This window comes from Mesoplodon densirostris, chromosome 5 (assembly GCF_025265405.1).
Source record: "Mesoplodon densirostris isolate mMesDen1 chromosome 5, mMesDen1 primary haplotype, whole genome shotgun sequence".
Classification (NCBI taxonomy): Eukaryota; Metazoa; Chordata; class Mammalia; order Artiodactyla; family Ziphiidae; genus Mesoplodon; species Mesoplodon densirostris.
This window is the reverse complement of record NC_082665.1, coordinates 122,171,610-122,196,317: the sequence shown is the minus strand read 5'-3', so window position 1 is coordinate 122,196,317 and position 24,708 is coordinate 122,171,610. Positions and strand designations below refer to the sequence as shown.

The window sequence follows — 24,708 nt, the reverse complement described above, 5'->3', positions numbered from 1 at the left end:
TCCTGATGCACCTCAAGTGTGAGGACCACAGCTCCCGGATCAGATGGCTGGAGTGTGGGACTTCTGTGGGACCTTCACTCCCCCTGCTGCTTCCCTGATGGGCTTATTCCCAGGGGTTGCTCCTGGGTATAGAGCCTAAGCTGTCACCTGGCTGGGAGTTGGGGGGTGGTGGCTACTCTCACATCTGGTGCGTGGAGAGCTGTGGAAGGGGATCAGGGCCCCAGTCATGTCTTGAGAGTAGAGTGATGGGCGCAAATGTTTGAACCCGTCACTCAAGAGCGTTGCCAGGCCGGCGGGGGTGGCCTCACTCACAGAGCCTCCCGTTCTTCTGAGCAGCAGCTGAAGAAGACGGTGGACGAACTGCAGGCCAAGCTGGCCCTTGCGAAGGGCGAGTACAAGACGGCCCTGAGGAACCTGGAGACGATTTCGGACGAGATCCACGAGCGGCGGCGCTCCAGCGCCATGGGGCCCCGTGGGTGCGGTGTCGGGGCCGAGGGGGGCAGCCCGGCTGCCGAGGACCTGTCGGGGTGCAAGCCCGAGCCTGACGCTGTTTCTGGTGAGTCAGGGGCACGTGTGCAGCTAATGCGCCCTGCTTCCTGGGGCCTCCCCCGTTGGTGGGACACTGTGTTCACCAGGATGCTACTGAGCATCCTCAGAGTCAGGATTCTGTGGTTAGATAAGTTTGGGAAATGTTACACTTTCACCCCTTGAGATTCCAAGTACATGTCAGGGCACTGACGTCTCTGAGAAGTCCCGCAGGGAAGAAGAGTCGTCTGGAATAGGGACTTGGGAATCAGATTTGATTCAAGTCCTGACCTTCCCACTCTGACTAGTACGTGACATGGGCCAGGGTGTAACTTCCTGTTTCTTCCCATGTAAAGCGGGGGGCACATGAAGGTCCCTGTTGTCCACTACGGAGAGCGGTCGTCAGGATTAAATGAAGGGGCACCGGCCTCCAGTGGTCACCGCACATGTGTCCGTCCTTGGGGACCTGTTTCCCAAGGACCACCCCTGGGAAATGGATACAGAGGGTTGTGGTGGCTCCCTCTGTCAGTCCAGAAACCTCCCCCAGCACTGTCTCTGCGCACATCCTTCTTTGTCTTTTCTGTGGAATGATGGCTGTTGGCCCTTCCCCACACTCCTCCCTTGGGTGTTCCTTAATTCAGGCAATAAACGTTCAAGTGCCAGGCCCCAGGTAAAAGAAGAGGAAACTAATCTGAGCAACAGTGATGTGAGTACTTGAGTATACATCATCTCATAAACCCTGTGTGGAGAGGAACATGAAGCTCAGAGAGGTTAAGTACCTTGACCAAGGCTACACAGCAAGTAGTGGAGATGGGATTTGAACTCAGAGCTGAGCCCATTTTCTGTGCTCAGCATTACAGTACTTCTCGTGGATGATCATCTATGGGATGCTACAGGCTGTTTTTAAAGCAGAGGGAGGAGGAAAGGGGAGTGGGATCACATGTGGGCTGAGGGGGAAATAGTTCAAAGCTGAGGCGGCTTTCAAACCGTGAGAATGACGTGTCTCTGGGCCTTGGTCATAATGGTCCACAAAACAAACGAGGCACAAGCTACAGAGCACTGTAAGGGAATTGTGTTCTTCTGGGGCCAGTAGTGATCTAGCTGGGCTCCGAGCACGTCTTTTATGAGATCACAAGTTACTCAGAAGATGGTCCCAGCAGACACTCCACGCAGGGCTGTTGCGTCCAGCAGCTTCTGCTGCCCATGCCGTGGAAGGAGGCAGCCCTGAAGCCTGGCTGGCTTGGTTCAGGGTGCGTTAACGCAGACCAGCCCTCTTCCAGTGCACGGGGGAATCTGTTTGGGGGGCTGGGGTGGATAAAACTCCCCATCTGTGGCTGAATTCACCTTCCACCTTCAGGCAGTGTCTGGTGACGCTCACTTCTAGGGCAGGGGCTGGAAAGTGATGGTAAGGACACTGACTATCCATGGGGTCCAGCAGCTTCCCTGCAAGGTGCTCTGGAGTCTGGTCACGCGAGCTCAGGACGGCCACGTCACTTTTCTCCAGTGCCCTGATCCTGGGATCAGGTGGCTGGACCCTGCAGCTGCCAAGCCCCGTCTAGCTCCTGCCTGCAGCGGACGCATCTGGAGACGTGTAAGGAACTAGGTGGCTGTCTGTCAGGCCTGGGTGATGGCTGTTCTCTCTCCTCCTAGTGGCTTCCGAGGCCTTCGAAGATGACAACTGCAGCACCTTTGTGTCTGAAGACGATTCGGAGACCCAGTCCGTGTCCAGCTTCAGCTCGGGACCCACGAGCCCGTCGGAGATGCCCGAGCAGTTCCCCGCAGCCGTGAGGCCTGGCAGCCTGGACCTGCCCAGCCCCATGTCCCTGTCGGAATTCGGGATGATGTTCCCGGTGCTGGGCCCCCGCAGTGAGTGCAGCGGGGCCTCCTCACCTGAGTGCGAGGTGGAGCGAGGTGAGTTGAACCCCCTGCCCGGGGGAGCCCGCCCCGGAGGCCGTGCTCAGGGCCTCGGTGTACATGCTGTGGTGTGGCGGCCTGAGATGGCGCCCAGCTCCACTCCCAACCTGCTTCCTTCTGTATCTCCCATCACAAGAGTCCTCTTGACAAGCACCTGCTAGAGAGGTTTCTGTTTCCCAGCTGTTACATGAGCGTGACAGATTTCATCTGCAAAGATGAGGGACATATACGGTTTCCCGCGCAACGAAAGCAGTAGGCAGTCCTGTGATGAAAGTCCTTGTGTGATGCGCACAGTGGGGCCACACTGGGAGTCTGGAGGTTGAGCCGGCTGACTGGCTGGGGCCCAGGGGACCCTTGGGATTGTCGGTACTCACCCCGTGATCTTTGCGTTTCTACAGGAGACAGGGCGGAAGGGGCAGAGAATAAAGCAAGTGACAGAGCCAGCAACCATCGGGGTCTCAGCAGCAGCAGCGGTGACAGTGGTGAGAGCGCGAGCAGCACATCCCCCGAGGGCCACGCCTTGGAGGACAGGATGCGGCAGCTGTCCCTGCAGGGTTCGAAGGGCAGGGACAGGGTCAACGCGGACATAAACGTGGTGCAGGTTGGCTGATCTGCTTGGACTCTGGCCCAAGCGCATATCACTATTTAGACATGAAACTGTATGGAGAACAATTGTGCCAATAATCATTTAATATATGCCAAATCCCAAGCATTGCCTCTAAACTGCACTAATGACGTTTCAGTGAGCTTGAGAGCTGAGGATGTTTCTTCTGGGTAAGAGCTCTCAGGCTGGTGTTTTTCAGCACAGAGTCGTTGCAGGTGGGCTGTGACGAGGCCCACGGCCTTTGTGGAATGTCCCGTCAGTGCTGTGGAAGCAGTAACCGGTTCCCCGGGAAAAATCCCCGAGCCGGGAAAGGGGCCGGGGAGCTGAGCCCCAGCGGGCTCAATGGCTGGCTCGATTGGGAAAATGGCCTTGTTCTCTCCTTTATATCCCAGGGGATCTAAAGGAAAACAAGTACACAAGACAAAACTCAAATATTCAGAACGACACCTTTTCGGCCCAATGAAGGCTTAAAAAAGAAAAATCCAAGGACACAATTCATTTTCATCATCTCTGGTTTTCAGAGGGGGCTTTTTAAAAAGTGAATTTGCTGGGACACCCATTAAAATCATCTTCTGTAAAAGGTCACCAAGAGCTGCACTTTTGGGGGTGGGAAAGGTGAATGCTGGTGTGGGGATGGGGAGGGGGACGAGGGCAGCAGGGGCCTGTCACAGAAGGGGGTTCATGTCTGTGGAAGAAAAGCTTCTATAGCGTAAACCTCATCCTACCGGCCCAGGGGACTTATTCTAAGAGAAGTGCATGGGGAATGGTTGCCAGTGTTGTTCTAGATTGACAAGGTGTTAATTTCTCTGTAGGCTGTAACTTTAAAAATAAAAAATTATTTAAGGGTTATGCTGCACTAGTATTTCTTAGAGGAAATTGTTCCTTACAGCTAGGAAAGGGAGGAGGCACATGTTGGCAAAGGCTGTTAAATAGAAGCAATGGTGTCTGTTATGCTAAATGTAAGTGTTCTATTACTGCTTTTCTTGTTTTCATGGTTACACATATTTAGAGCATTGTATTTGTCCTTTTTTGTTAAGAAAACTTAGCGTTTCTAAAAGAAAAAAAGCAATCCCATTCAAGTTGCTCATTAAGTCTGTCAAGCTTATATATTTGTCATTCGTGTAAATCCCTTCATACTGTCCTGTTTTCTCCTTTTTTAACGACTGATACAGTATCCTAATTACAAGGTTATTTTGTACTTGTCTTAATACCTTGAGTGTAATAAAAATGGCTTAAGAAAATGTCTTTCTGTGACTTCAGATAAGAAATCCTGATGTTGCCTAAATCTTCCAGACAATCCTCTTGCCATAAGGAAGAGCATGGAATGCAGTGGTCATCTGTTCTTATTTTCAGTTAAGGTCCTGGATCCTAACAATTTAAGCCCTGATTACCAGGTTTGAATTAGAATTCCACTTCTGCTGCTACTAAAGCTGAGCAGTACGGAGACGCAGTGGCAGGAAAATAAATAAAGATGAGGTGCTTATGCTGGAGGCCTGGTTCTCCTGTCTGTGGCACCTGGGCATCTCCTAGGTCTCAGCCCCAGAGGTTGATTAGTGATTCAGGTATACCTGGGCACTGGACTTCGAAAAGCTCCCCAGTTGTTTCTATTCTCTTTCTATATTGGTCCAACCAAAATTAATCTTTACTTGTACATCGTGAGTTCTATTTAGAGCTCTGTTACAGAATTCAACATTACAATATAGTAAATTGTTTATCTAGGTCTCCTCCATTGGATTTTGAGGGCAGGGATTAGGTCTTAGTTTGCGTCCCGTATAAGATCTTTAACACAAAAGGTTCAAATCATGTTTATAATAAATATACCTCTTATGCTTTAGATTTTTCTTTAAAAAGTAATAGAAAAGTAATCCACCTAAAATATGCTAAAAGTGAAAGCACTATTTATCAAAGTGAAATCTCACTATCAATCACTAGTACAATCTACCACTATCCTGAATGTAAAAGAACAGACTTTTTTTTATAAAAGTGTGAATTTTCCTGCAAGTAATGAGTTCTGTTTTAGATGGAACATACCACATGAAGTCCTCTAATAATTTCTCTAGGTTAAACTATGCAGTTTCCATAAGTATAAACAAACATTTTATTTCAATTAAAGATAATAGAAATACAAAAGAAGTTTTAAAAATTAGAGATGATGAAAAATCCCACTGTGTTAATTTTTAGATCTTTAAAGTCTTAAGCATCATTCTACTCTGATGAATTTTTATGTAAACAACTGGGAATTTATACGTAACAGTATCTTGACAATTTTTTCAAACGCAACCCAATTACCATATATTAAATCCTCAATTGTGTTTTCTTTAGAGTGATGTTACCATAAGAACACTGAACTACAGAGCAATTTAAAAAAGACTATACAAACTAAATTGTAATGTCTTCAATGTCTCAGACTACTACTTTCATCAACCTGATAAAAACTACACTGATGAATATACCTCAGTTCTCTTTACATGAGTCAATGGGAGACAGGTATCTAACTTCAACAACCTTCATTCTTAAGCATGAGCATCTTCATGCTAAGTTAATTAGTATTAAAACTTTATCCTTTCATAACCTATGGGCAACAGTAAACATTTAAAGCCATAAATAATGCAGAATTAAAAATCTCATGGTAACATTCATTTGATAATTAGGTGCCCAGGATGTACAGGAGACTCAGGACACAAGCAGGTCTACCTTAACAACATGCTCTGCCAAGAAGACAACATAACATAAATACTTCAGAATATTATCCCAGCCTACTGTTCCACTCAGTGAGTGAGTCTACACCCCTCATTTTCCTCGTCTGGTCTCGGTTCCCTCTTAGCAAGGGCATCTGTCTCAGTGCTTGACTGAGCCTAATCTTTAAGCATCTACACTTTTTTGTACAATGTGGCCCCTAAATGCAAGCCCACTCCATATATACACAAAACCATGTAAATGGTACTTCCAAGTGACATAGGGTAATTCTGACTACATACAATTCTCACCACACACCCTGACTTCAGCACCAGACTCCACAGGAACGTTTTTAGAGATTTAATTCTGCTCTGATGATTGTGTTCAGTGTCCTGGAGATCTGTGTCCTCACTTGAAGAGATGATGTTTGGTGAGTATAAGATCCAGCTATTGCTGAGGTTTCTCTGTCACTGCAGTTGTGTTGTCTTGATGGGGATAATACTATTGAAGTCCAAGAAAAACGGTCCTTCTTGTTTAGGCAAAAAAGTACTGGGAATGATATTGTAGATCCCAGCAGGTATATTTTCTAGTTCCAGGTAGCAAAACCCACACCTATAATCAGGGAAAATGAGAACAAGGTTTTCAGGTGATGATGCCACAGAAAGTAAAGTGTAAATTAGATAGCAATCAAAATGCCAACATTACCTGTAGTCACCACTAGATTTCCTCTGAAAGCCATGGGGACCAGGGTCTCCCACCACAGAAACTGTTACAACTTCAAATCCAACACTATATTGCCTAGCAGTAAAAAAGAACAAATTATTACTGTTATTAAGTCGTCTCAAACACATACCCAAAATAACTATACCTAAAGTGCAGATGGACCATTAAATCAAGTACATGCTTCTAAAGCTTCAGTAGGAGGAAACAACACTCTGAGACGCATACTATTTTTACTCTTAATTACAGAAAACTCCATTTATGTTTTTAAATTGATGCCATAAAGATTAATATTCTATTAAACTTACTTTAGAAGAGACTATTTTTACCACAGGCTCTCAGAGAATAATGTTAAATTTAAATGATAAAATAGTGTATTAGGCAGAAAATGTAGAACAGGAGAGGACCCTGAAATAAGATCTAAATTTACAGAAATAATTAGCATATGGTACACATGGCATTCCAAATCAGTAGGGAAAGGATTACTTATGTAGGTGGTGATAAGGTGACAAAAGCTTAGAAAACAAATTGTTAAACTGTATTTCACACCAAATATAAAATACATTCCATATGGACTTAAAAAAATAATGTGAAAAATAAAACCATAAAAGAACTAGAAGAAAATACAGTAAAAATTTATTTGATATTAGGGTGACAGTTCCTGCCCACAGCAAAATAAACCAAAAGAAACAGATCTGATTATAAAGAAAAATTTTTTTCTATGTGAGAAAAAAAATTAATCTGGGAAAAATACCTGCAAATATGTGAAGGAGTTAATACCTTTACATACGTACCCTTATTCACGCTTACAATTAAGAAAAACGTGACGAGTCCAACAGAAAAATGGTCAAAAGACATGAATAAATATATGAATAAAGGAAAAAATACACATCGTCAATAAACATTTTTCCATATTCAAGCTACATGGTAATGAAATACAAAAGGGCAATTAGGTACCTTATTTCACTTATCAAACTTGGTAAAGGCTTTTAAAATGATGTGGAAAAATAGCTTAGTCTTATCTAAAGGATTATTAGCTTCTTTCGAAATAGTCTGTAATTACAGGAAGGCAAAATTAAGCCTAGTTTTATTTAGAAGCTAGTACTATTTTTATTTGTATTCTCTATTTTTTAAACCTTTTAAAATTGTGAAATAGGGCCTCCCTGGTGGCGCAGTGGTTGAGAGTCCGCCTGCCGATGCAGGGGATACGGGTTCGTGCCCCGGTCTGGGAGGATCCCATATGCCGCGGAGCGGCTGGGCCCGTAAGCCATGGCCGCTGGGCCTGCGCATCCGGAGCCTGTGCTCCGCAACGGGAGAGGCCACAACAGTGAGAGGCCCGCATACCGCAAAAAAAAAAAAAAAAAAAAAAAAAAAAAAAAAAAAAATTGTGAAATATAACACAGTGCACATAAAACAAATAGACAGCTTAACAAATAATTCATAAAGTGAACAAACACCTGGGTTACCCCCACCTCAGGCAACAAAACCCTCTCAGCACCGCCAAAGTCCCTGTGTGCTCCCTTCTGATCACCGCCTCTGTCCCCCAGAGCTAACTTGCCTGGTGATCACTTTCCTGCTTTGTCTATAGTCTGACTACCTAAGTGTGCATCCTTCAGCAATAGTTTAGTTTTACCTGTTCTTGACTTCATACAAGTGGAAGTCAAGAACAAGTAAACAGTCACATATCCTGTTATGTGGCTTCTGTCGCTCAGCCTTGCTCCCAAGACTTACCCATGCTGTGGGGAGCTGTAATTTATTTTCATTGTTATGGCGGACTCTATTACTGTATGACTGTTTTATAATCTTAAATGCCACTGATGAACACTGGCTTTTCTAATTTTTGGCTCTTACACAATTTATTGGCCATTTGGATTATTTCTCTTATGACATGCCTATTCAAGTTTTTGTTTATTTTTATTTTTTAAAAACTGCAGACTTGGGACTTCCCTGGTGGTCCAATGGTAGAGAATCCGCCTTACAATGCAGGGGACACGGGTTTGATCCCTGGTCAGGGAACTAAGATCCCACAGGCTGCGGGGCAACTAAGGCCACATGCCACAACTACTGAGCTCGTGCGCCTCAACTAGAGAGCCTGCGTGCTGCAAACCACAGAGCCCATGTGCCCTGGAGCCTGTGCGCCACAACTAGAGAAGAGAAAACCTGCATGCCACAACTACAGAGAAGCCCATGCGCCGCAACGAAAGATCCCACATGCCTCAACGAAGATCCCGTGTGCCGCAACTAAGACCCGACATAGCCAAAAAAAAACCCCAAAAAACAAAAAAACTGCAGACTTTTTTCTTACTAATGTAGGATATTTACAAATCTTTTTATGTGCTCTTTGTGTCTTAAGTCTTTCCTTATCCTGAGGTTCTTATCTCCTGTATTAGTAATCCACCTGGAATTGATTTTTAGATTGGATGTGAGACATGGGTCTAATCACCCTTTTGGTATGTGGATATTAATTATTGTAGCACCATTATTGAATGGTGCCCTTTCCTCACTCCTCTTTAATCATAAATTAAGTGTCCACACATATATATTTTTTAAAACCCTATTCTGTTCCACTAAACTCATTTTTAATATAACATGATTAATTTAAGAAAGTTATTTATCACAAACCTTGGTCCTCTTAGCTCGATCAGTAGTGGCCCAGTCTTCTCTATATGGAATTGGTAAATGGGGTTATTTTTGTGAGTCTCTTGGAAATTTCCACATCCTCCGGCACTCTGACCACTCCACTTTCCATTAATCTAATAAAACAAAGCTTTTGTATTAACAAAACTTCACATTCTGTAATTCTACTTTAAAGACAAAATTCCTTTGCATCTTAAAAAAAAAAAAAAGAAAAAAAGCAATTCTCCACTGTGGCTGCATCCTCTCTCTACAGGCTTTATTGCCACAGGCAGCCAGCATCCCTCTCCAAGTCAGCCCGGCTACTTTGCTACTCTCAGCCCTGTCTCCAACTCTCAGCCTTCAAGTCTGCCCTGCCAAGAATTCTCCCTAAAATCCTCTTCCACACGTCCAGACCGCCCTGCAGAGTCAATCTCAAATTCTGCTTAAGGCCTTCCCTACTGACCAAGGTTTGTATTAGTCTTCTTTCTCTGAATTAATTTTTTCCCACAGAATCACTTAACGGTGCTCACTGAAGAGCTTGTATTCCAACCCAGACTGCAGACTATTTACATTTCCCTTGTAGTCCTGTCAAGTCCCAGAATGTTTTACTTTGTAAGAAACTGTTAAACATGAAAAAAAAAAAATGAGAAAAGGAGAAAAAGGAAAGGGAATTCTAAGATTTCAATGAGATTATGACCCAGAGAAAAAAATTCTCTTACCTGCTTTGATATGGTATATGGTGAAGGAATCTTTGAAAAAGTAAAGCTGCATGCTGAGTATACCTAGAGTAAAAAAAAAAAAAAAAATTATTATAGTGATAAAATTTATGCTTATAAAAACACTAAAGTGATGAAAGAATGTTTTGGAAGACTAAGAAATTAGTTGGCATATATAATAGTCCTGATTCTGTAGGCAGCCTGGCATCAGGGCAGGAATAAACAACTGCGGGTTGGGCAGCTAAGGCTCTGTCTGCTGCTAACTGTATGACTCAGGACATACCACAATCTCCCTAGGCCTTGGCTTCTGCATGTGAAGAATGAAGGGGTGAAAGCAGCTCCCAAAGTCCCTTTTGTCACTAAAAATCTATTCAAATTGAGCTTCTTGACTGATCTACCACAAACAAATCTATGCAGAACAAAATTACAATGACCTTCCCAGCTACCTGAGAGCCATGTTTATAGGCAATCGATTTCCTTTCACTAAGTTCAAGCTCTTCTTTTTTAATTCAATAAAAGTATTATGTAGACTAAAGGAACTTTTATTGCTCTGTGAATTTATTAGTCCAACATACCAAATTACCTCAGGACTAAACTACTACTCTTAAAACTAAAATGTTCAAAATGTTATTCAAAATAAAAATTTTACTATTCAAAAGCATTATTTTCTGCATGAAGCATCATCATAATACTGAATTGTTATACAGATAAACACACTCAACAATATACAGATCAATCTTTATAAATAAACCTTTTTTGTAGATAATCCCACTTACAAAGCAGAGACGTTATGTACTTTCTATTATTGTTCTGTCGTGTTGGTTTACTTACCCGGACTGTGTAATGGATTGTGTTCTGTTTTTCATACTGAGAAACCACTAATGTAAAGGTATGGGTCCCAGGTGTGGTTAGCTTTATCTTAGTCAAATAATGAGGGCTGTTAATTCGAATCCCATCAATGTACGGAGGTGGGTCAGCTGCAAATAAACAAGTAGCTTTACAGAAGACAGGACTTTATTTTCTTTAGTTTTTAAGTTTTATGGTTGATGTAGGAAAAATAATTAAATGGATGGACATCCCCTTAATTAATTCATCTTTAAAATATATTGTACTAAAGAATTACAATTTCAATTTAAAACTTTACAATTAAGCAATTTAAAACTTTAAAATGAAATAGTTTCTAATAAGTAAAAAGAGATCTTTTGGAATATATCCAATGAGGTATATGATAATCCCTGCTATTTGCCCTGTTTTATTTTTCTCTCCTGGTAGAGGATTTTAAAATCAAGATTAACTTTTTTTCTTTTAAGGAAATTTTTAAAAAAGATACAAAGAAGTAAACATATATATATGTTTATATATATATATATATATAAACATATATATATAAAAGTAAACATATATATGTTTATATATATAAACATATATCTATTTCCCACCACTCCGAATTAAATTAACATATTTTTTGTCACACTAGCTTCTTTATAAAACAAAGTTCCTTATAACCACCACCCTTAATAGTCCATTCCACTCTGATGGACTTGATGGGCATCCTTTCAGACTTTCTCTCTCTCTCTCTCTCTCTCTCACACACACACACACACGAGCATGTATCTAAAAAAACAGACAGTATATGTCTTATCTTTCATTTTTCACTCAAGTTTTGAGATCCATGTTGATCTACATAGATAGTTTATTCCTTTTAAATCCATGTGTACAGTATTGTATGTCATCATATGAATAGAACATACTTTACCTATACTCCCCCATCTAGTTATTCAGACAATGTGGAGATTTGGATTATTTCCAATATTTTGCTATCACACACAATGCTGCCTGTCATATTCTTTCACAGTCTCATGAATTAAGGCTGATACAATAAAATCATTTCATGCATGTCAATTAAGTCATTTAAGATCAATGCTATATCACTGAGGTTATTTAGGAACGCTGAATATTTATAATGTAATTTGTAGAAAAAATTTTAGTATCTCAAACAGGTAATAAGTCTCTCAAGCTTAGAGGTGGTGCGATCTAGTGTGAAGGGGAAAAGAATGGGCACGTCTGTGGTCCTGAAAGGTGTGACCTACGTCTCAGTTTACTCTCCTGTCAGATGGAGAACAGTCTGATTTACCTCAGAGTATTGTGATGAAAATAAAACTAGAAACCAGAAAGTATCCTGAAATGGCAAAGTCACTATGTGTAAGAGAAGAAGCATTGTTTTTAAAAAAATCCAAGTACAAAGAGTAACAAGGTGTTTGAAATTCAAAAGCCATGTAACATGTTAATGCTAGGAATATACTCACAAAATTGGTGCTTTTTTGGTTATATAATGACCAACATGAAAAATGGAAAATTTAGCTAGTTTAACTTGACATTTATCATTGGACCTACCGTGTGCCATGCACATCCCAGAAAACCTTGGGATACCCTCAATGCAGCATAATGGGGAAGAAGGCCATGTTTTCCTATGATCAAGCAAAACGAAACTGGACAAAACCACTTTTGATCCCATCTCCCCCATCAGTGCCCATTTCTCTGCACAGCCTTTTTTTTTTTTTTTTTTTTTGTGCGGTACGCGGGCCTCTCACCGCCGCAGGCTCCCCGGCCGCAGAACACAGGCTCCGGACGCGCAGGCCCAGCGGCCATGGCCCACAGGCCCAGCTGCTCCGCGGCACGCGGGATCCTCCCAGACCGGGGCACTAACCCGCGCCCCCCGCATTGGCAGGCGGACCCCCAACCACTGCGCCACCCGGGAAGCCCTGCACAGCCTTCTTGAAAGAATGGTCAGTGATTGCTTCCTTACCTCAGGCCCTCCTCAATCCACTCCACCTGGGCTTCCAGCCCACCTCTTGCCAACTCTGTTCTTGTCAAGGCCAACGATGCTGCCAGGGCGCTAGGTCTCTTCTCTAGCCTAATCTCACTGGACCTCAGAAACAGCAATGGGTGGAGCTGTCCACTCTTTCCTGCATGGAGTATTTTCTTCCCTTGGGTTATGTGAAACCTTACTCTGTCTCGTCAGGTACTCTGTTCAAATTCTTCTGTGGTAACTTGCCCTCTGCTCAACCGTAAGATGCAAGAGTCCAAGGGCCAGGTGCTGGGTGTTTGTCTCTGAACCTACAACTCTCTCTGTAGGTGATTTATGTACAGTCCTACCTTCAAATGCCTTCCTTATCCCGACTCCTCCGTCTGTACCTGCGGCCCTACCCTTGTCCCAGAATTCTGCTCAAAACCCCAACTGCCTACTTGGCACCTTCACTTGGAGAGCTAACAGGGACTTCAAATTTAACAAAACCAAAAATTAACTTTTGATTTTACTCCACAACAATTCTGCTCCCTCCCCTGCTCCCACCAACATTTACACCTCAGTCAATGTTACACCTTTCTATGGCTCAAGCCCAAAACACAGGAATCATCCTTGACTCCTCTTTGACCACACATTAACCCAAGTCCTGACAACCCTAACCAAACCCAAATCTGTCCACTCCCCATCTCCACTTCAGCACCCTCAGTTCAAACCACCGTCACTTCTCACATAAATAAAATCACCTAACTGGGTTCTCTGCTTCCATTTTTTGTCCCCTCCAATATATTCTACAAAGAATTTTCTTAAAAAAAAAATCAGATAATGCCATTTTCCTGATTAAGACCCCCCAAAGATTTCCCATCGCACTTAGAGCAAAATCCAAACCCTTTCCTGGGCTGACAGACCTCCTGTGATCTAAGCCTGCAAACCTCTGACCATTTCTGTGATACCACACTGCCCAGGCCTCCTGGCCTTTCTTCTGTTCCCAGAAAACACCTATCTTTCCCTCATTTTAGGGTCCTTGCACTTGCTGTTCCCTCTGCTTATAATGCCTTTACCTCTACTTCTAATGCTTTTTCCTCTACTTCTTTGCATGACTGACTCCTGTTCGTGATTCGGAGATCCTCTTATCTCTTCTCAAAGAGGCCTTCCATGGCCACCCAACCAAAGTAACCAGTGTGACCCTATGCATTTCTTTACAAATATGTGTCACTATCAGGTCTTTTTTTTCTTATTGTTTGTCTCCCAAACTAGAATATCAACTAACAGCTCCTATCATGAAGTGATAAAAATTTTTTTTTTTAATGTGAAAGCAAAATGGTCTCAACACAGTATGTTAATGCCTTAGGGAAAGATTTACTTTGCCTGGCAGGAAGGTTATCACAGAGAAAATAACATAAACTGGATCTTAACCACATTCATCACACAGAATAGGGTAAAAGAAGTATGTGGGCAGAGGGCAGGTAGAAGAGATTCTCGGCAGAAGAAACTGTGTGAAAACAGGGGCAACAACAGCATGGTGTGTTCAGGAGAAGCCAGACCCACTGTGAAATGCTGGGGCGTGAGATAAAGGGGGACAGGGACAGCGAGGTGAAGGCCGGAATATAAAAAGCCTTAGACATCAACCTGAACAGCTTGGATTTTATCCAAGAGTCCATGGAAAACCACAGAATTTTTGATCAGGGAAAAAAGATAGGATTTAAATTTTAGAAATAAAGCTCTGACAGCAATGTGCAAGACTGTAGAAATCCCAAATTCCAGAGGTCTCTAAATTAAAAATAAATCAAAACAAAACACACAAGTAGCATAAATACCTACCCATCTGTTTAAGTAGTTTCTATTAGTCTATCAGTATAATTATTAATTTCTGCATATTATCTACATAAAACTTGTCATTTTCAAATTAATCACACAAATAGAATTTTAATGTTTGTTTGAATGTCTGTTTACTAAACATACCTGGGTAATAAACTTTTTTCCCATCAGTCTTGTACACAACCATTGTGATAAATTCTCGATTATTTGCAAAATCATCCTAAAAGCACAAAGAATCCAATATGGTTAGGAAAATGGGCTCAAAATGCTCCTGTGTGTGTGTGTGTTTGTGTATGGAGGTGGGGAGGGGAAGGAGATTATTTCTATGTTTAAGAACATTTCTATTTAGTGTTATTAAAAAATGTCATTTTTCTGAATTAAATTGTCATTTCAATAGATGACCATATTGTATGAAGCAAGATACTAAAAAAACCACTCTAAAGCCATTAAAATTATGGTTACCCTTTATAAAATCAGGTGCAATGAATCAACATTTCCAAACCCTCTTTAGCATATTTTTATGTTAATATTGTTAAGCTCTAAGCATATAGAATCAACACTAAAACCCTCTCTAGCATATTTTATGTTAATATTGTTAAGTTCTAAGCATATAGAATCAACACTAAAACCCTCTCTAGAAAGCATAAACTCCCTCATATTTTTCTTCATAGATGATTTTTGAACGAGATTTTAAGTGTATAATTATAAATGACCAATTTCCTTTGAGGAAAATACTCATTTATCTAAGTAAACACTATTTTCAAGCCACCTATATAAATGAAACAGGCTGGTGATCAAGTTACCTATCTTGCTCACAATGGTTTAATTATATTTAAAAGAATTTTTGTATGGGATATAAGAAGGGTATCAGTACCTTGTCTGTTATGTGCCTACTAAGCAAAACCCAAACTGCAGCGCCCCCTTGTGGACACTGCACCTCCAACTTGTACTGGGGATTGTTGGCCAAGCTATAGGCATCTTTCACAGGTCCTTGCTTAGCATCCCAAGTGCTAAAGGACAAAATCAACAAAGAAAGTAGTAATTAAATTTCTCATAGAGCTAAACTGAAATTCTATTTTTGTTTTGTGTTTCAAATACAATTAGGTTATCGGGTTTTCTTGTTTTTTAAATTTTTGGCATAACCAAGAAGCATATAAAGTGAACAACTGTTACACAATAGTCATCTGTGGGCATGACAAAAAGAGAGAATACTAGTCTTCCCAAATAATTTCATTTTAAATGAAAAAAGGGAGACTACTATAAAGTATATTCTGAAATGTGCAAAAAAAGTTACCTGTGAATACATGTTGATTCTTTAAAAAGACTTGGATTCCAACTCAAATAAATCACATCATAATACTGGCAGAGATCATCCCAGGAGATCCAAAATATTCCTGAAAATCAGATGTCTTTGTTAGTCTAAAAAAAAATCTTAATGACTTGTCAGTTAAGTACATTTCACACTGTTAAAGCATGTTATTTATTTAAAGATCAAATATTATTAAATTAAAAAGATATTTACCATTGTCTATTTTCTGAGCTGTTCGAGGATCAAAGTTTAAACACTTTTGCAACTCTGGGGTCCAGTTTTTTACATCGTTTTCGCTATATCTTCCTTTCCAACGTAAATGACTCCAAGGATTTTTCAGTTGGATAAATCGCAGACCCTATTTAAAAAACCAGGAGATAACGAAGTTGCAAAACAGTTTTACCATATTTTTATTAGTTATATCATTCTCCAAGCGAGGATGCAATTTGAATACTTATCCATTCTTTTCCCTACAAATAAATTTGAAATTACTATCCTTTAATCGATACTTCCCCAAATCCCATATCTGATCAAAAACTATAAATGGCTACCTATCCCTAGAGCTATGCTGTCCATATGTAGCCACTAATCACACGTGATTAGTTATATTATAATTAAGTTGGGACTTCCCCGGCAGTCCAGTGGTTAAGAATCTGAGTTCTCAATGCAGGGGGCACAAATTTGATCCCCGGCTGGGGAACTAAGATCCCTCATGCCTCATGGCGCAGCCAAAAAAAGAAAAAAAAAAAAATTGGTATCATTTAATTCAGTTTACAAATCAGTTCCTTAGTCACAGTAGCCACATTTCAAGAGTTCGAGAACCAAGTGTACTAATGCATCGCACAGCACAGACACAGAACACTGCCATCATCACAGGAGGTTCTACTGGGCTGCCCTGCCTTAGAGAATCGAGTCCTTCCTCTCACAACCCCACAAATGATCCTTATTCAATTTCACCTCTAAATGCTTTTGCTCATACTGCTCCTGTTTCTGGAAGGCGCTCTCTGATCCCTTTTAACTACTCTTCTTTTCAGATCCTCTTTAGCTTCGTTCTCCACTGTCTCTCAGTGAACACTGAAGCAATGAAAAGAACACGAACTCTGGAGTCATAATGAAATGGGACCAAATTCCAGCTCTACTATTTAGCAGCTTTAGGGGCCTTGGTTTGTCATTACTCTCTCTGAGCTGTTGTGAAGATTAAATGGAGTAACATATGCAAAGTTTCTAGCACTTAGCAACTTCCTTCTCATTTTAATTACTACCTCTCCTTTAAAGTTCACAGTGCTAACAATCTGTATTACGTTAGTTTACAACAAATAATATCCTATCTTATATCGTTTCCTACTTGTGCAAATGCAGGAGTCTTGTCTCCCCAGTGTGACTATAAACTCCTCGAAATGGTAACACTGTTATCCTTTTTCAGACGTCTCCACTGAGTTTATGGAACACAGTATGCGCTCAGTAAATACTGGGCATGTCTACAGAGTTGATTACATTAATTCAGAAAAACAAAAGAGCCTGTAAATCCAAAAGATTTGTCTTATTTCAAGGAGTCAACTTAGAAAACTGTGCTCTTTTTCTAATGATGTCACAAATCAAACTATTTGGAAGACATTTGAAAAAAAAAACATTCCTTTGCTATTTCAAATGTGCCAAATCATGGCCTGGGGAAGATGTGGTTTCTGGACGTAAGCCAGACTAATTACTCTCAGGCCATATTCCCTAGAATCTCATTAATACAATTTCTGTTCTCAATCTCTTCTACACCACTTGTGCCTCACCCTGCCCCCGCCACACATCAGCCAACAAACATTGAACTCTTAACTCCTTTCTTTTCATAAAACCTATTTCTACACGAGCAGGAAATCTCCTTATTTCAGGACTCTATCACTTCTTAACGGAAGGAGTATACATATAAAGGAGAGGAAATTGCTGCTAAGCTTTTCAGAGGCAGGTCCCAGGTATCACTGACATTCAAGGGCACTTTTGGTTGGAATGTAAATTGGGTCCAGTCATTATGAAAACAGTATGGAGATTCCTCAAGAAATTAAAAATAGAACTGTCATATGATCAAGTAATTTCACTTCTGGGTATCTGTCCACAGAAAACAAAAACACTAATCCAAAAAAGACATACCCACACCAATGTTCACTGCATCATCATATACAAGAGCCAAGATATGGAAACAACCTATGTGTCCATTGATGGATGAATGGATAAAGAAATTTGGTATACATATATACAGTGGAATGTTAGCCATAAAAAAGAATGAATTCTTGCCATTTGCAACTACATGGATGGACCTAAAGGGTATTATGCTAAGTGCAATGTTAGAGAAAGATAAATACCATATGTCTTCACTTATGTGTGGAATCTAAAAAACAAAACAAATGAACAAACAACAAAACAGAAACAGACTCATAGATACAGAGAAAAAACAGGCGGTTGCCAGAAGGGAATGGGCTGAGGGGGATGAGTAAAATAAGCGAGGGAGATTAAGAGGCAGAAACTTCCAGCTACAAAATAAGTGAGTCATGGGGATGAAATGTTCAGCACTGGGAATACAGTCAATAATACTGTAATAACTTTGTATGGTGACAGATGGTGACTTATTGTGGTGATTATTTTATAACACGTAGAAATATCACATCACTATGCTGTGTACCTGGATCTAATGCAGTATTGTACATCTATCATACCTCAATTTAAAATAAAAAATAAAATGTATAAAAAAAAAAACAAGCAGCCTTAATCATTACAGAATAACTGACACATGGGATTGATACTGTGTAAACAATGTTAACTGATTTTTAACAAGGCTATTATTTGAAATGTTTACTTTACTGAAATTTAACAACTTTTTAATGTTTTGTTTTCAAGTCAAACCACAGATACCTATTTTTCTCTTAAATATGTTGTTTTTCTAGTTTCCCTTGAACAATCATAATAGTCTTATTACTTGAAGTAAATGATACATCTTTACAGAAATTTTCCTCATATTCAAGCTTACTTTCATATTGACTGTTTCATTATCTAAATTTAAATCTCTTGCCAGACACATTCATTAACACCTATCTCAAAGGATGTTCTAACAATAAAATTGTTACTAAATAATAGCAACTGTTATTCCCAATGTTTTAATTGGTGTTTGTGGCAAACTACATTCCTGAAACAAACACAAACCTCTCAGCTTATTCAATTCCACATAAATTTTTATATTTTTTGCTTTATGTAGTCAATATTTATGCCACTTTAAAAGGAAGAGACAATTCTACACAGAATGTTTGGAGGCACCACAATGGGGGCAGATTTAGAAAGCTTGGAGACTATAATTTTTTTTTTTTTTTTTTTTTTTTTTTTTTTGCGAAAGAGAGGCATGGACATATATACAGTACCAAACGTAAGGTAGATAGATAGTGGGAAGCAGCCGCATAGCACAGGGAGATCAGCTCGGTGCTTTGTGACCGCCTGGAGGGGTGGGATAGGGAGGGTGGGAGGGAGGGAGACGCAAGAGGGAAGGGATGTGGGAACAGATGTATATGTATGACTGATTCACTTTGTTATAAAGCAGAAACTAATAAAAAAAATACTCAAATTAAAAAAAAATAAAATAAAATAAAAGGAAGAGACAATTCTACACAGAATGTTTGGAGGCACCACAATGGGGGCAGATTTAGAAAGCTTGGAGACTATAAATTTTTTTTTTTTTTTTTTTTTTTTTTTTGCGGTACACGGGCCTCCCACCATCATGGCCTCTCCCGTTGCGGAGCACAGGCTCCGGATGTGCAGGCCCAGCGGCCATGGCTCACCGGCCCAGCCGCTCCACGGCATGTGGGATCTTCCCGGACCAGGGCACGAACCCGCGTCCCCTGCACCGGCAGGCGGACTCTCAACCACTGCGCCACCAGGGAAGCCCAAGACTATAAATTTTTAAATGTTGCAGCAGGTCCCAATTGTCTTTGTAATTCATACAGTTCCATGTGCCACATAAGAAAATCAGACTAATTAATACACAGTAGTACTCTGTTCTTGCTGATTAATCACTACTTCTTTCTATAAGTTTAAACAGAAGAAACTGGAATACACTGCTAGTTAAACTTTCCAGTAACTAGACAGCTTAGTTTCTATACCATCAAGGAAAAAGAGTCCTTCCTTAATAATTTTTGTATCTTCTAATCCATAGAACAGATCTATTTTTCAGTGAAAAATAACTAATCAATAACATGAGAAGTAATGAAGTCAACCATGCCAACACCCACACACAGAAAAAGGGTCTGAAAAAAGCCTCATAGCATGCAAGGGCTGTTAGGAAAACACCTGCAAACCCATGGGCATGTTTCCTATTCATAGGTATCCTCTTATTTTTCGTCCGTGCACAGCTCTTCACTGAATGTCTACTATGCACTATAGCCTGACACTGCGATTGACCCCCAATGCCAACAGACAGCCCAGAACCTTGAGGGACATGTTTGCACTTCGACCCTGCTACTTTTATGGGGAAAAAAAAGAGGCATACAATGTTCCTGTTCTGTCATCAATATCTGTGCTGCTACTGTCATTACATTTCCCATCTTTTTATTCATAATTTCCAATGGTAGAGGTCAAGCGTTTAATGTAGTAGGTGGAATGATTTTAAAACTTGGCCTAAACCTTGATTTGTCAGTATTTAAAAGGCTCATGCATCACTTGGAGTCCTTGCAATGTCTTACTAGCACACAAGAAAAACAAGGGAAACAAATGTAAGGCAAAACCTTGAACTCTCTGATGTCCAACACGGCGTATGCGTGTGTGGGAACCAGGCCCCACCTCTCGCCTTCAGCTTCAGTCATCACTCCAGTGGATGCGGTGATGAGGACGTCCCCTTTGTGAAACCTGGAATGGACCCAACAGACCAATGATCAAAGGAAAACACATCTGTACTCTCAGATCACACCATCTTTCCTTTAGCCTCATGGTTTACATGAAAATCTCCACAAAGTGGAAAACTTTTCTAGAATGGGCTATTCCCAACAGCCCCCAGAGAACTTGTAACAAGTACATTTCTATTTTACAGCAAATCAGAAAAACTACCACATTTCTTTCTTTTCCCTCCCAGTTTTAGACAACTTAATTCTCAGGTAGAAACCTATCAATGAAGGCAAATAAATGCTACATTTTCAAATGATTTACAAATAAAGGTGAAGATGTGAAATACCAAATGTATTTTTCCCAAAGCCACGTCCTTTATCAAATCAGTGAGATTTCTGGTTTCAGTACTGAATGTGTATTATTGTACAGTTTTCCAGTTCTTCATGTGGATTATCCATTTAAGGCTTAAGGTATCTTCCTCTTTATGTTCTCACCCTTCTCTCTTCCCACCTTCCCTCAAATTGGTAAGTATTCAGGAAGTACAAAATTACATATTCTAGATTCAAATGTTTGGATTACCTACCATCTGGATTAACTGTTAAGTATCAGTGAGGATGACTGAGGGCTGGCTGGAGCGAGTGCATAAAGTGAAGTCTATTTTAAAAACACAACTTCCCTAATAACTGAAAATGACAGCCTCTGCAATATCCATTCTAAATAAGACATGAAGTTTTTATTTTTTTTAACTTTTTAATAGATTTATTTATTTTTTATTTATTTTTAGCTGCGTTGGGTCTTTGTTGCTGCGTGCAGGGTTTTTCTAGTTGCGGTGAGCGGGGGCTACCCTTGGTTGCAGTGTGTGGGCTTCTCATTGCGGTGGCTTTTCTTTTGCGGAGCACGAGCTCTAGGCGTGCGGGCTTCAGTAGTTGTGGCTTGTGGGCTCTAGAGTGCAGGCTCAGTAGTTGTGGCGCACGGGCTTAGTTGCTCTGAGGCATGTGGGATATTCCCGGACCAGGGCTCGAACCCGTGCCTCCTGCATTGGCAGGCAGATTCTTAACCACTGCACCTCCAGGGAAGTCCCAACATCAAGTTTCTAAATAGCCTCTTTTAGTACAAAAGACAGAGACAGAGAAATGTTTACCTTTGATAAAGCATTCGGAAAGAATTATCCTTACTGAAAGTCTGGCTGTCTGAATGCATGGCGATCCTTTCTGGTATCCATCCAGTCAGTGCGTGAAGATCAATATTCTGCAACATAAACACAGGACTGTCAACGTGGTTTTCAAGCTCATAAATAAATCCCCAGGGTAGCTATTAAATCTCATTGATCTGATATGACGATTCTGATAGAAATAAATCAGAAGGTAGTTAAGTTGTTCTCTACCAGTAATAAATCTCTTATTTAACTCAAACTCCTACCTGGATTTAAGCACAAGCCTCTCTTCTTACAATCTGTGCTGCTTTTCCTGAATTCAAAGAATTGTTTTACTGATAAATATGATGAAAACTCAAAACGTTTAACAGAAAAACCTGCTTTGATGATGATGATGACAGTCACTCACCATTTACTGAGTTTTTACAATATGACAGTCACCTTTCCTAACATTTTACATATATGCTCATTCCTTCTCTCTTTAAGCGGACTGGGTAAATCAACAGGCAATGGATTAGAAAGCTAAACTAAAAATATTTGAAGGACAGAACAACTGAACATGGAGGCTGGGAAGAAATTTTAACATCCTATTACCTTTAACTATGAACTATACACTCTTTGACTAGCATTATAAGAACCAGAAGGATGAAGGAGGCTGGGTACTAGGCAAGGATACTAACCAGGTATGAATAATGGGTGATTTGCATATATTACTTCATTTAATCTTTACAGTTCTTGAGAGGTGAGTATTATCCTCATATCACAGACAAGCAAAGAGGCTAAGAAAGGGTAAATACCTTTCTAAGGCAACAGGCTGATTAGTGTTACAATTCAAAGTCATGCTAGTCTGAATAATTTCTGGCATAAGGCCGGTGGTTTACAACTAAAGGACACTGGCATATACCTTGATTTTACAGGTTAAGTTGTGTTAAGGTTGGGAAAAACTAACTCCAAACTCCTTGAACCTGAATTTACAAATCAAAAAAAAATATACAAGGATGACAATATGATATATCCCTTTGATCTGCAGAGGCTTCTCTGGAAAGGTACACTGTATTTAACTGGCCATATATCCCACCAGAACAGTAGACACATACACTTTAGGCTTTCCTGAACACCCAATCTATACAATGTGCAAATAACCTTACAAAAGAAAATATGTACTCCCATGATAAGGTGATTGATCAACATTTTTCAGGGGTTGATAATGTTTTCATTTAAACCAAATATATCATCTATAATCTTTCAAACTTAAAATAGTCATATCAGATAGCAAAAGTCTGTGCCTGGATCATCTTATTACTTACTGAATTGGATCCTGGGAAATCATATCCTCCCATGACTTTCATGTATGCTTTTTCTATGAGAGAAACCCATAATTCACTTTTGTTGTTAGAATAAGAACAGAGTAATTCTCCCTTATGATCCACAGGTAACTGGTCATCAATTATCACCTGGAGAAAGAGAACATTAATTTCCTTAGGTGGTACAAAATATCTTAAAATCCTTCCTATCAAAAAACCTCCACACCTTTCATACTGATAAAATAAAAGGCATGCTATGCCTATTGTTAAGGTAATGATAGTTTCATATTTCTAGAATCTGATCAATTATAAAATGTTTTGTGATGTCTTTCTTCAGGTTGACAAGTTCATCTCCTTGTCAGGTATTAACTTGGAGCCAATTGGTTGGTTAAATGTTATGGATCCACCAGCAAAATCGTTAGAAATTCTAGAAATGTATGCTATATCTAAAATAATTACAAAAGGGCTTCTCACTATTAAGCTAAATAACAATATTAACCTAAACCTGCAGAAAGATTCATGCTGTGTTTAGTTATAAAATATTATGGCTAAAAAATACATTTAAATAGTACAGAAATATAGAAGTAATCACCACAAAGATACGGCTTCTAATTCACATTATAGTGATTTGGGAAACAAGAGGGTAAGAAGAATTTTGATCTAATATTAACAGAAGAACTATGCAACTGCATTTTGAAAGATTCTTTAAACAAGAAGTTATCTTAAAATTATAGTTCAGAAAAACCACATCCACAATCATTTTGTTTAGTTTTTAAGAAATCAGCTAGAGCAGTGGTTCTGAAAGGGTGTTCTCAGACAACAGTATCAGCATCATCATCGCCTAGGAACCCGTCAGATATTCAAATTCTGGCCTCCTCCGAAGACCTACTGAATCAGACACTTCAGGGATGGGGCCCAGCAATCTTTTTTAACAAGCTCTCCAGGTGATCCTGTGCACAATACAGTCGGATTATCATTCAACTACAGAGCAACTTCTCGGCTTCTCACAAGGGAATCACTAGGGGATCTTGTTTAAATGCATATTCTGATTCAGCAGGTCCAGGATGAGGCCTAAATTCTGCGATTCTAACAAATTCCCAGGTGATGCTAATGTTGATCCCTGGACTTCCATGAGTCGACAGGAGCTAGAGAATCCTAACAACACAAGGCCCTTACAACATGGTTCGGAATCCTTAAAGAAATTAAAGATGTGAAATTTATTTATTTATTTATTTATTTATTTTTGGCTGCGTTGGGTCTCCATTGTTGTGCGTGGGCTTTCTCTAGTTGCAGCGAGCGGAGGCTACTCTTGTTGCGGTGCATGGGCTTCTCATCGCTGTGGCTCCTCTTGTTGTGGAGCACAGGTTCTAGGCACGCGGGCTTCAGTAGTTGTGGCATACGGGTTCAGTAGTTGTGGCTTGCGGGCTCTAAAGCACAGGCTCAGTAGTTGTGGCACAGGGGCCCAGGTGCTCCACAGCATGTGGGATCTTCCCGGACCAGGGATCGAACCTGTGTCCCCTGCACTGGCAGGTGGATTCTTAATCACTGCGCCACCAGGGAAGTCCCAAGATGTGCAATTAAAAACTATGTATATATTTCACAAAGGAAAACAATATTAAAGGTATCTTACATCTCAATTTATGACTATACACTTAAATTGTTCTGACCTAACAGACTTAGTATGTCTGATATCCTTTTAATC

The 24,708-nt window shown here is 40.4% G+C and overlaps 2 protein-coding genes across 3 annotated transcripts in view; one reads left to right on the top strand and one right to left on the bottom strand.

Annotated features, from left to right (window-relative positions):
• The window catches only part of SH3BP5 (SH3 domain binding protein 5), an 81,000-nt gene extending 76,708 nt beyond the window's left edge, over positions 1 to 4,292 (top strand). Inside the window, exons 7-9 of the mRNA XM_060099449.1 lie at positions 337 to 556; positions 2,176 to 2,436; positions 2,838 to 4,292. Coding sequence (XP_059955432.1) covers positions 337 to 556; positions 2,176 to 2,436; positions 2,838 to 3,049 — 693 coding nt within the window. The 3' untranslated portion in view covers positions 3,050 to 4,292. The remainder of the gene's footprint in view (positions 1 to 336; positions 557 to 2,175; positions 2,437 to 2,837) is intronic.
• An 884-nt stretch (positions 4,293 to 5,176) lies between these two features.
• Positions 5,177 to 24,708, bottom strand: part of CAPN7 (calpain 7) — a 38,586-nt gene continuing 19,054 nt past the window's right edge. Inside the window, exons 10-21 of one of the 2 annotated variants that reach the window (XM_060099447.1) lie at positions 23,010 to 23,156; positions 21,691 to 21,797; positions 20,453 to 20,573; positions 15,915 to 16,059; positions 15,687 to 15,786; positions 15,267 to 15,402; positions 14,537 to 14,612; positions 10,603 to 10,748; positions 9,775 to 9,837; positions 9,062 to 9,192; positions 6,425 to 6,517; positions 5,177 to 6,331 (exon numbers count right to left, since the gene is read on the bottom strand). In XM_060099447.1, coding sequence (XP_059955430.1) covers positions 6,187 to 6,331; positions 6,425 to 6,517; positions 9,062 to 9,192; positions 9,775 to 9,837; positions 10,603 to 10,748; positions 14,537 to 14,612; positions 15,267 to 15,402; positions 15,687 to 15,786; positions 15,915 to 16,059; positions 20,453 to 20,573; positions 21,691 to 21,797; positions 23,010 to 23,156 — 1,410 coding nt within the window. In that variant the 3' untranslated portion in view covers positions 5,177 to 6,186. The remainder of the gene's footprint in view (positions 6,332 to 6,424; positions 6,518 to 9,061; positions 9,193 to 9,774; positions 9,838 to 10,602; positions 10,749 to 14,536; positions 14,613 to 15,266; positions 15,403 to 15,686; positions 15,787 to 15,914; positions 16,060 to 20,452; positions 20,574 to 21,690; positions 21,798 to 23,009; positions 23,157 to 24,708) is intronic. The other variant, XM_060099448.1, reaches the window with a different exon arrangement.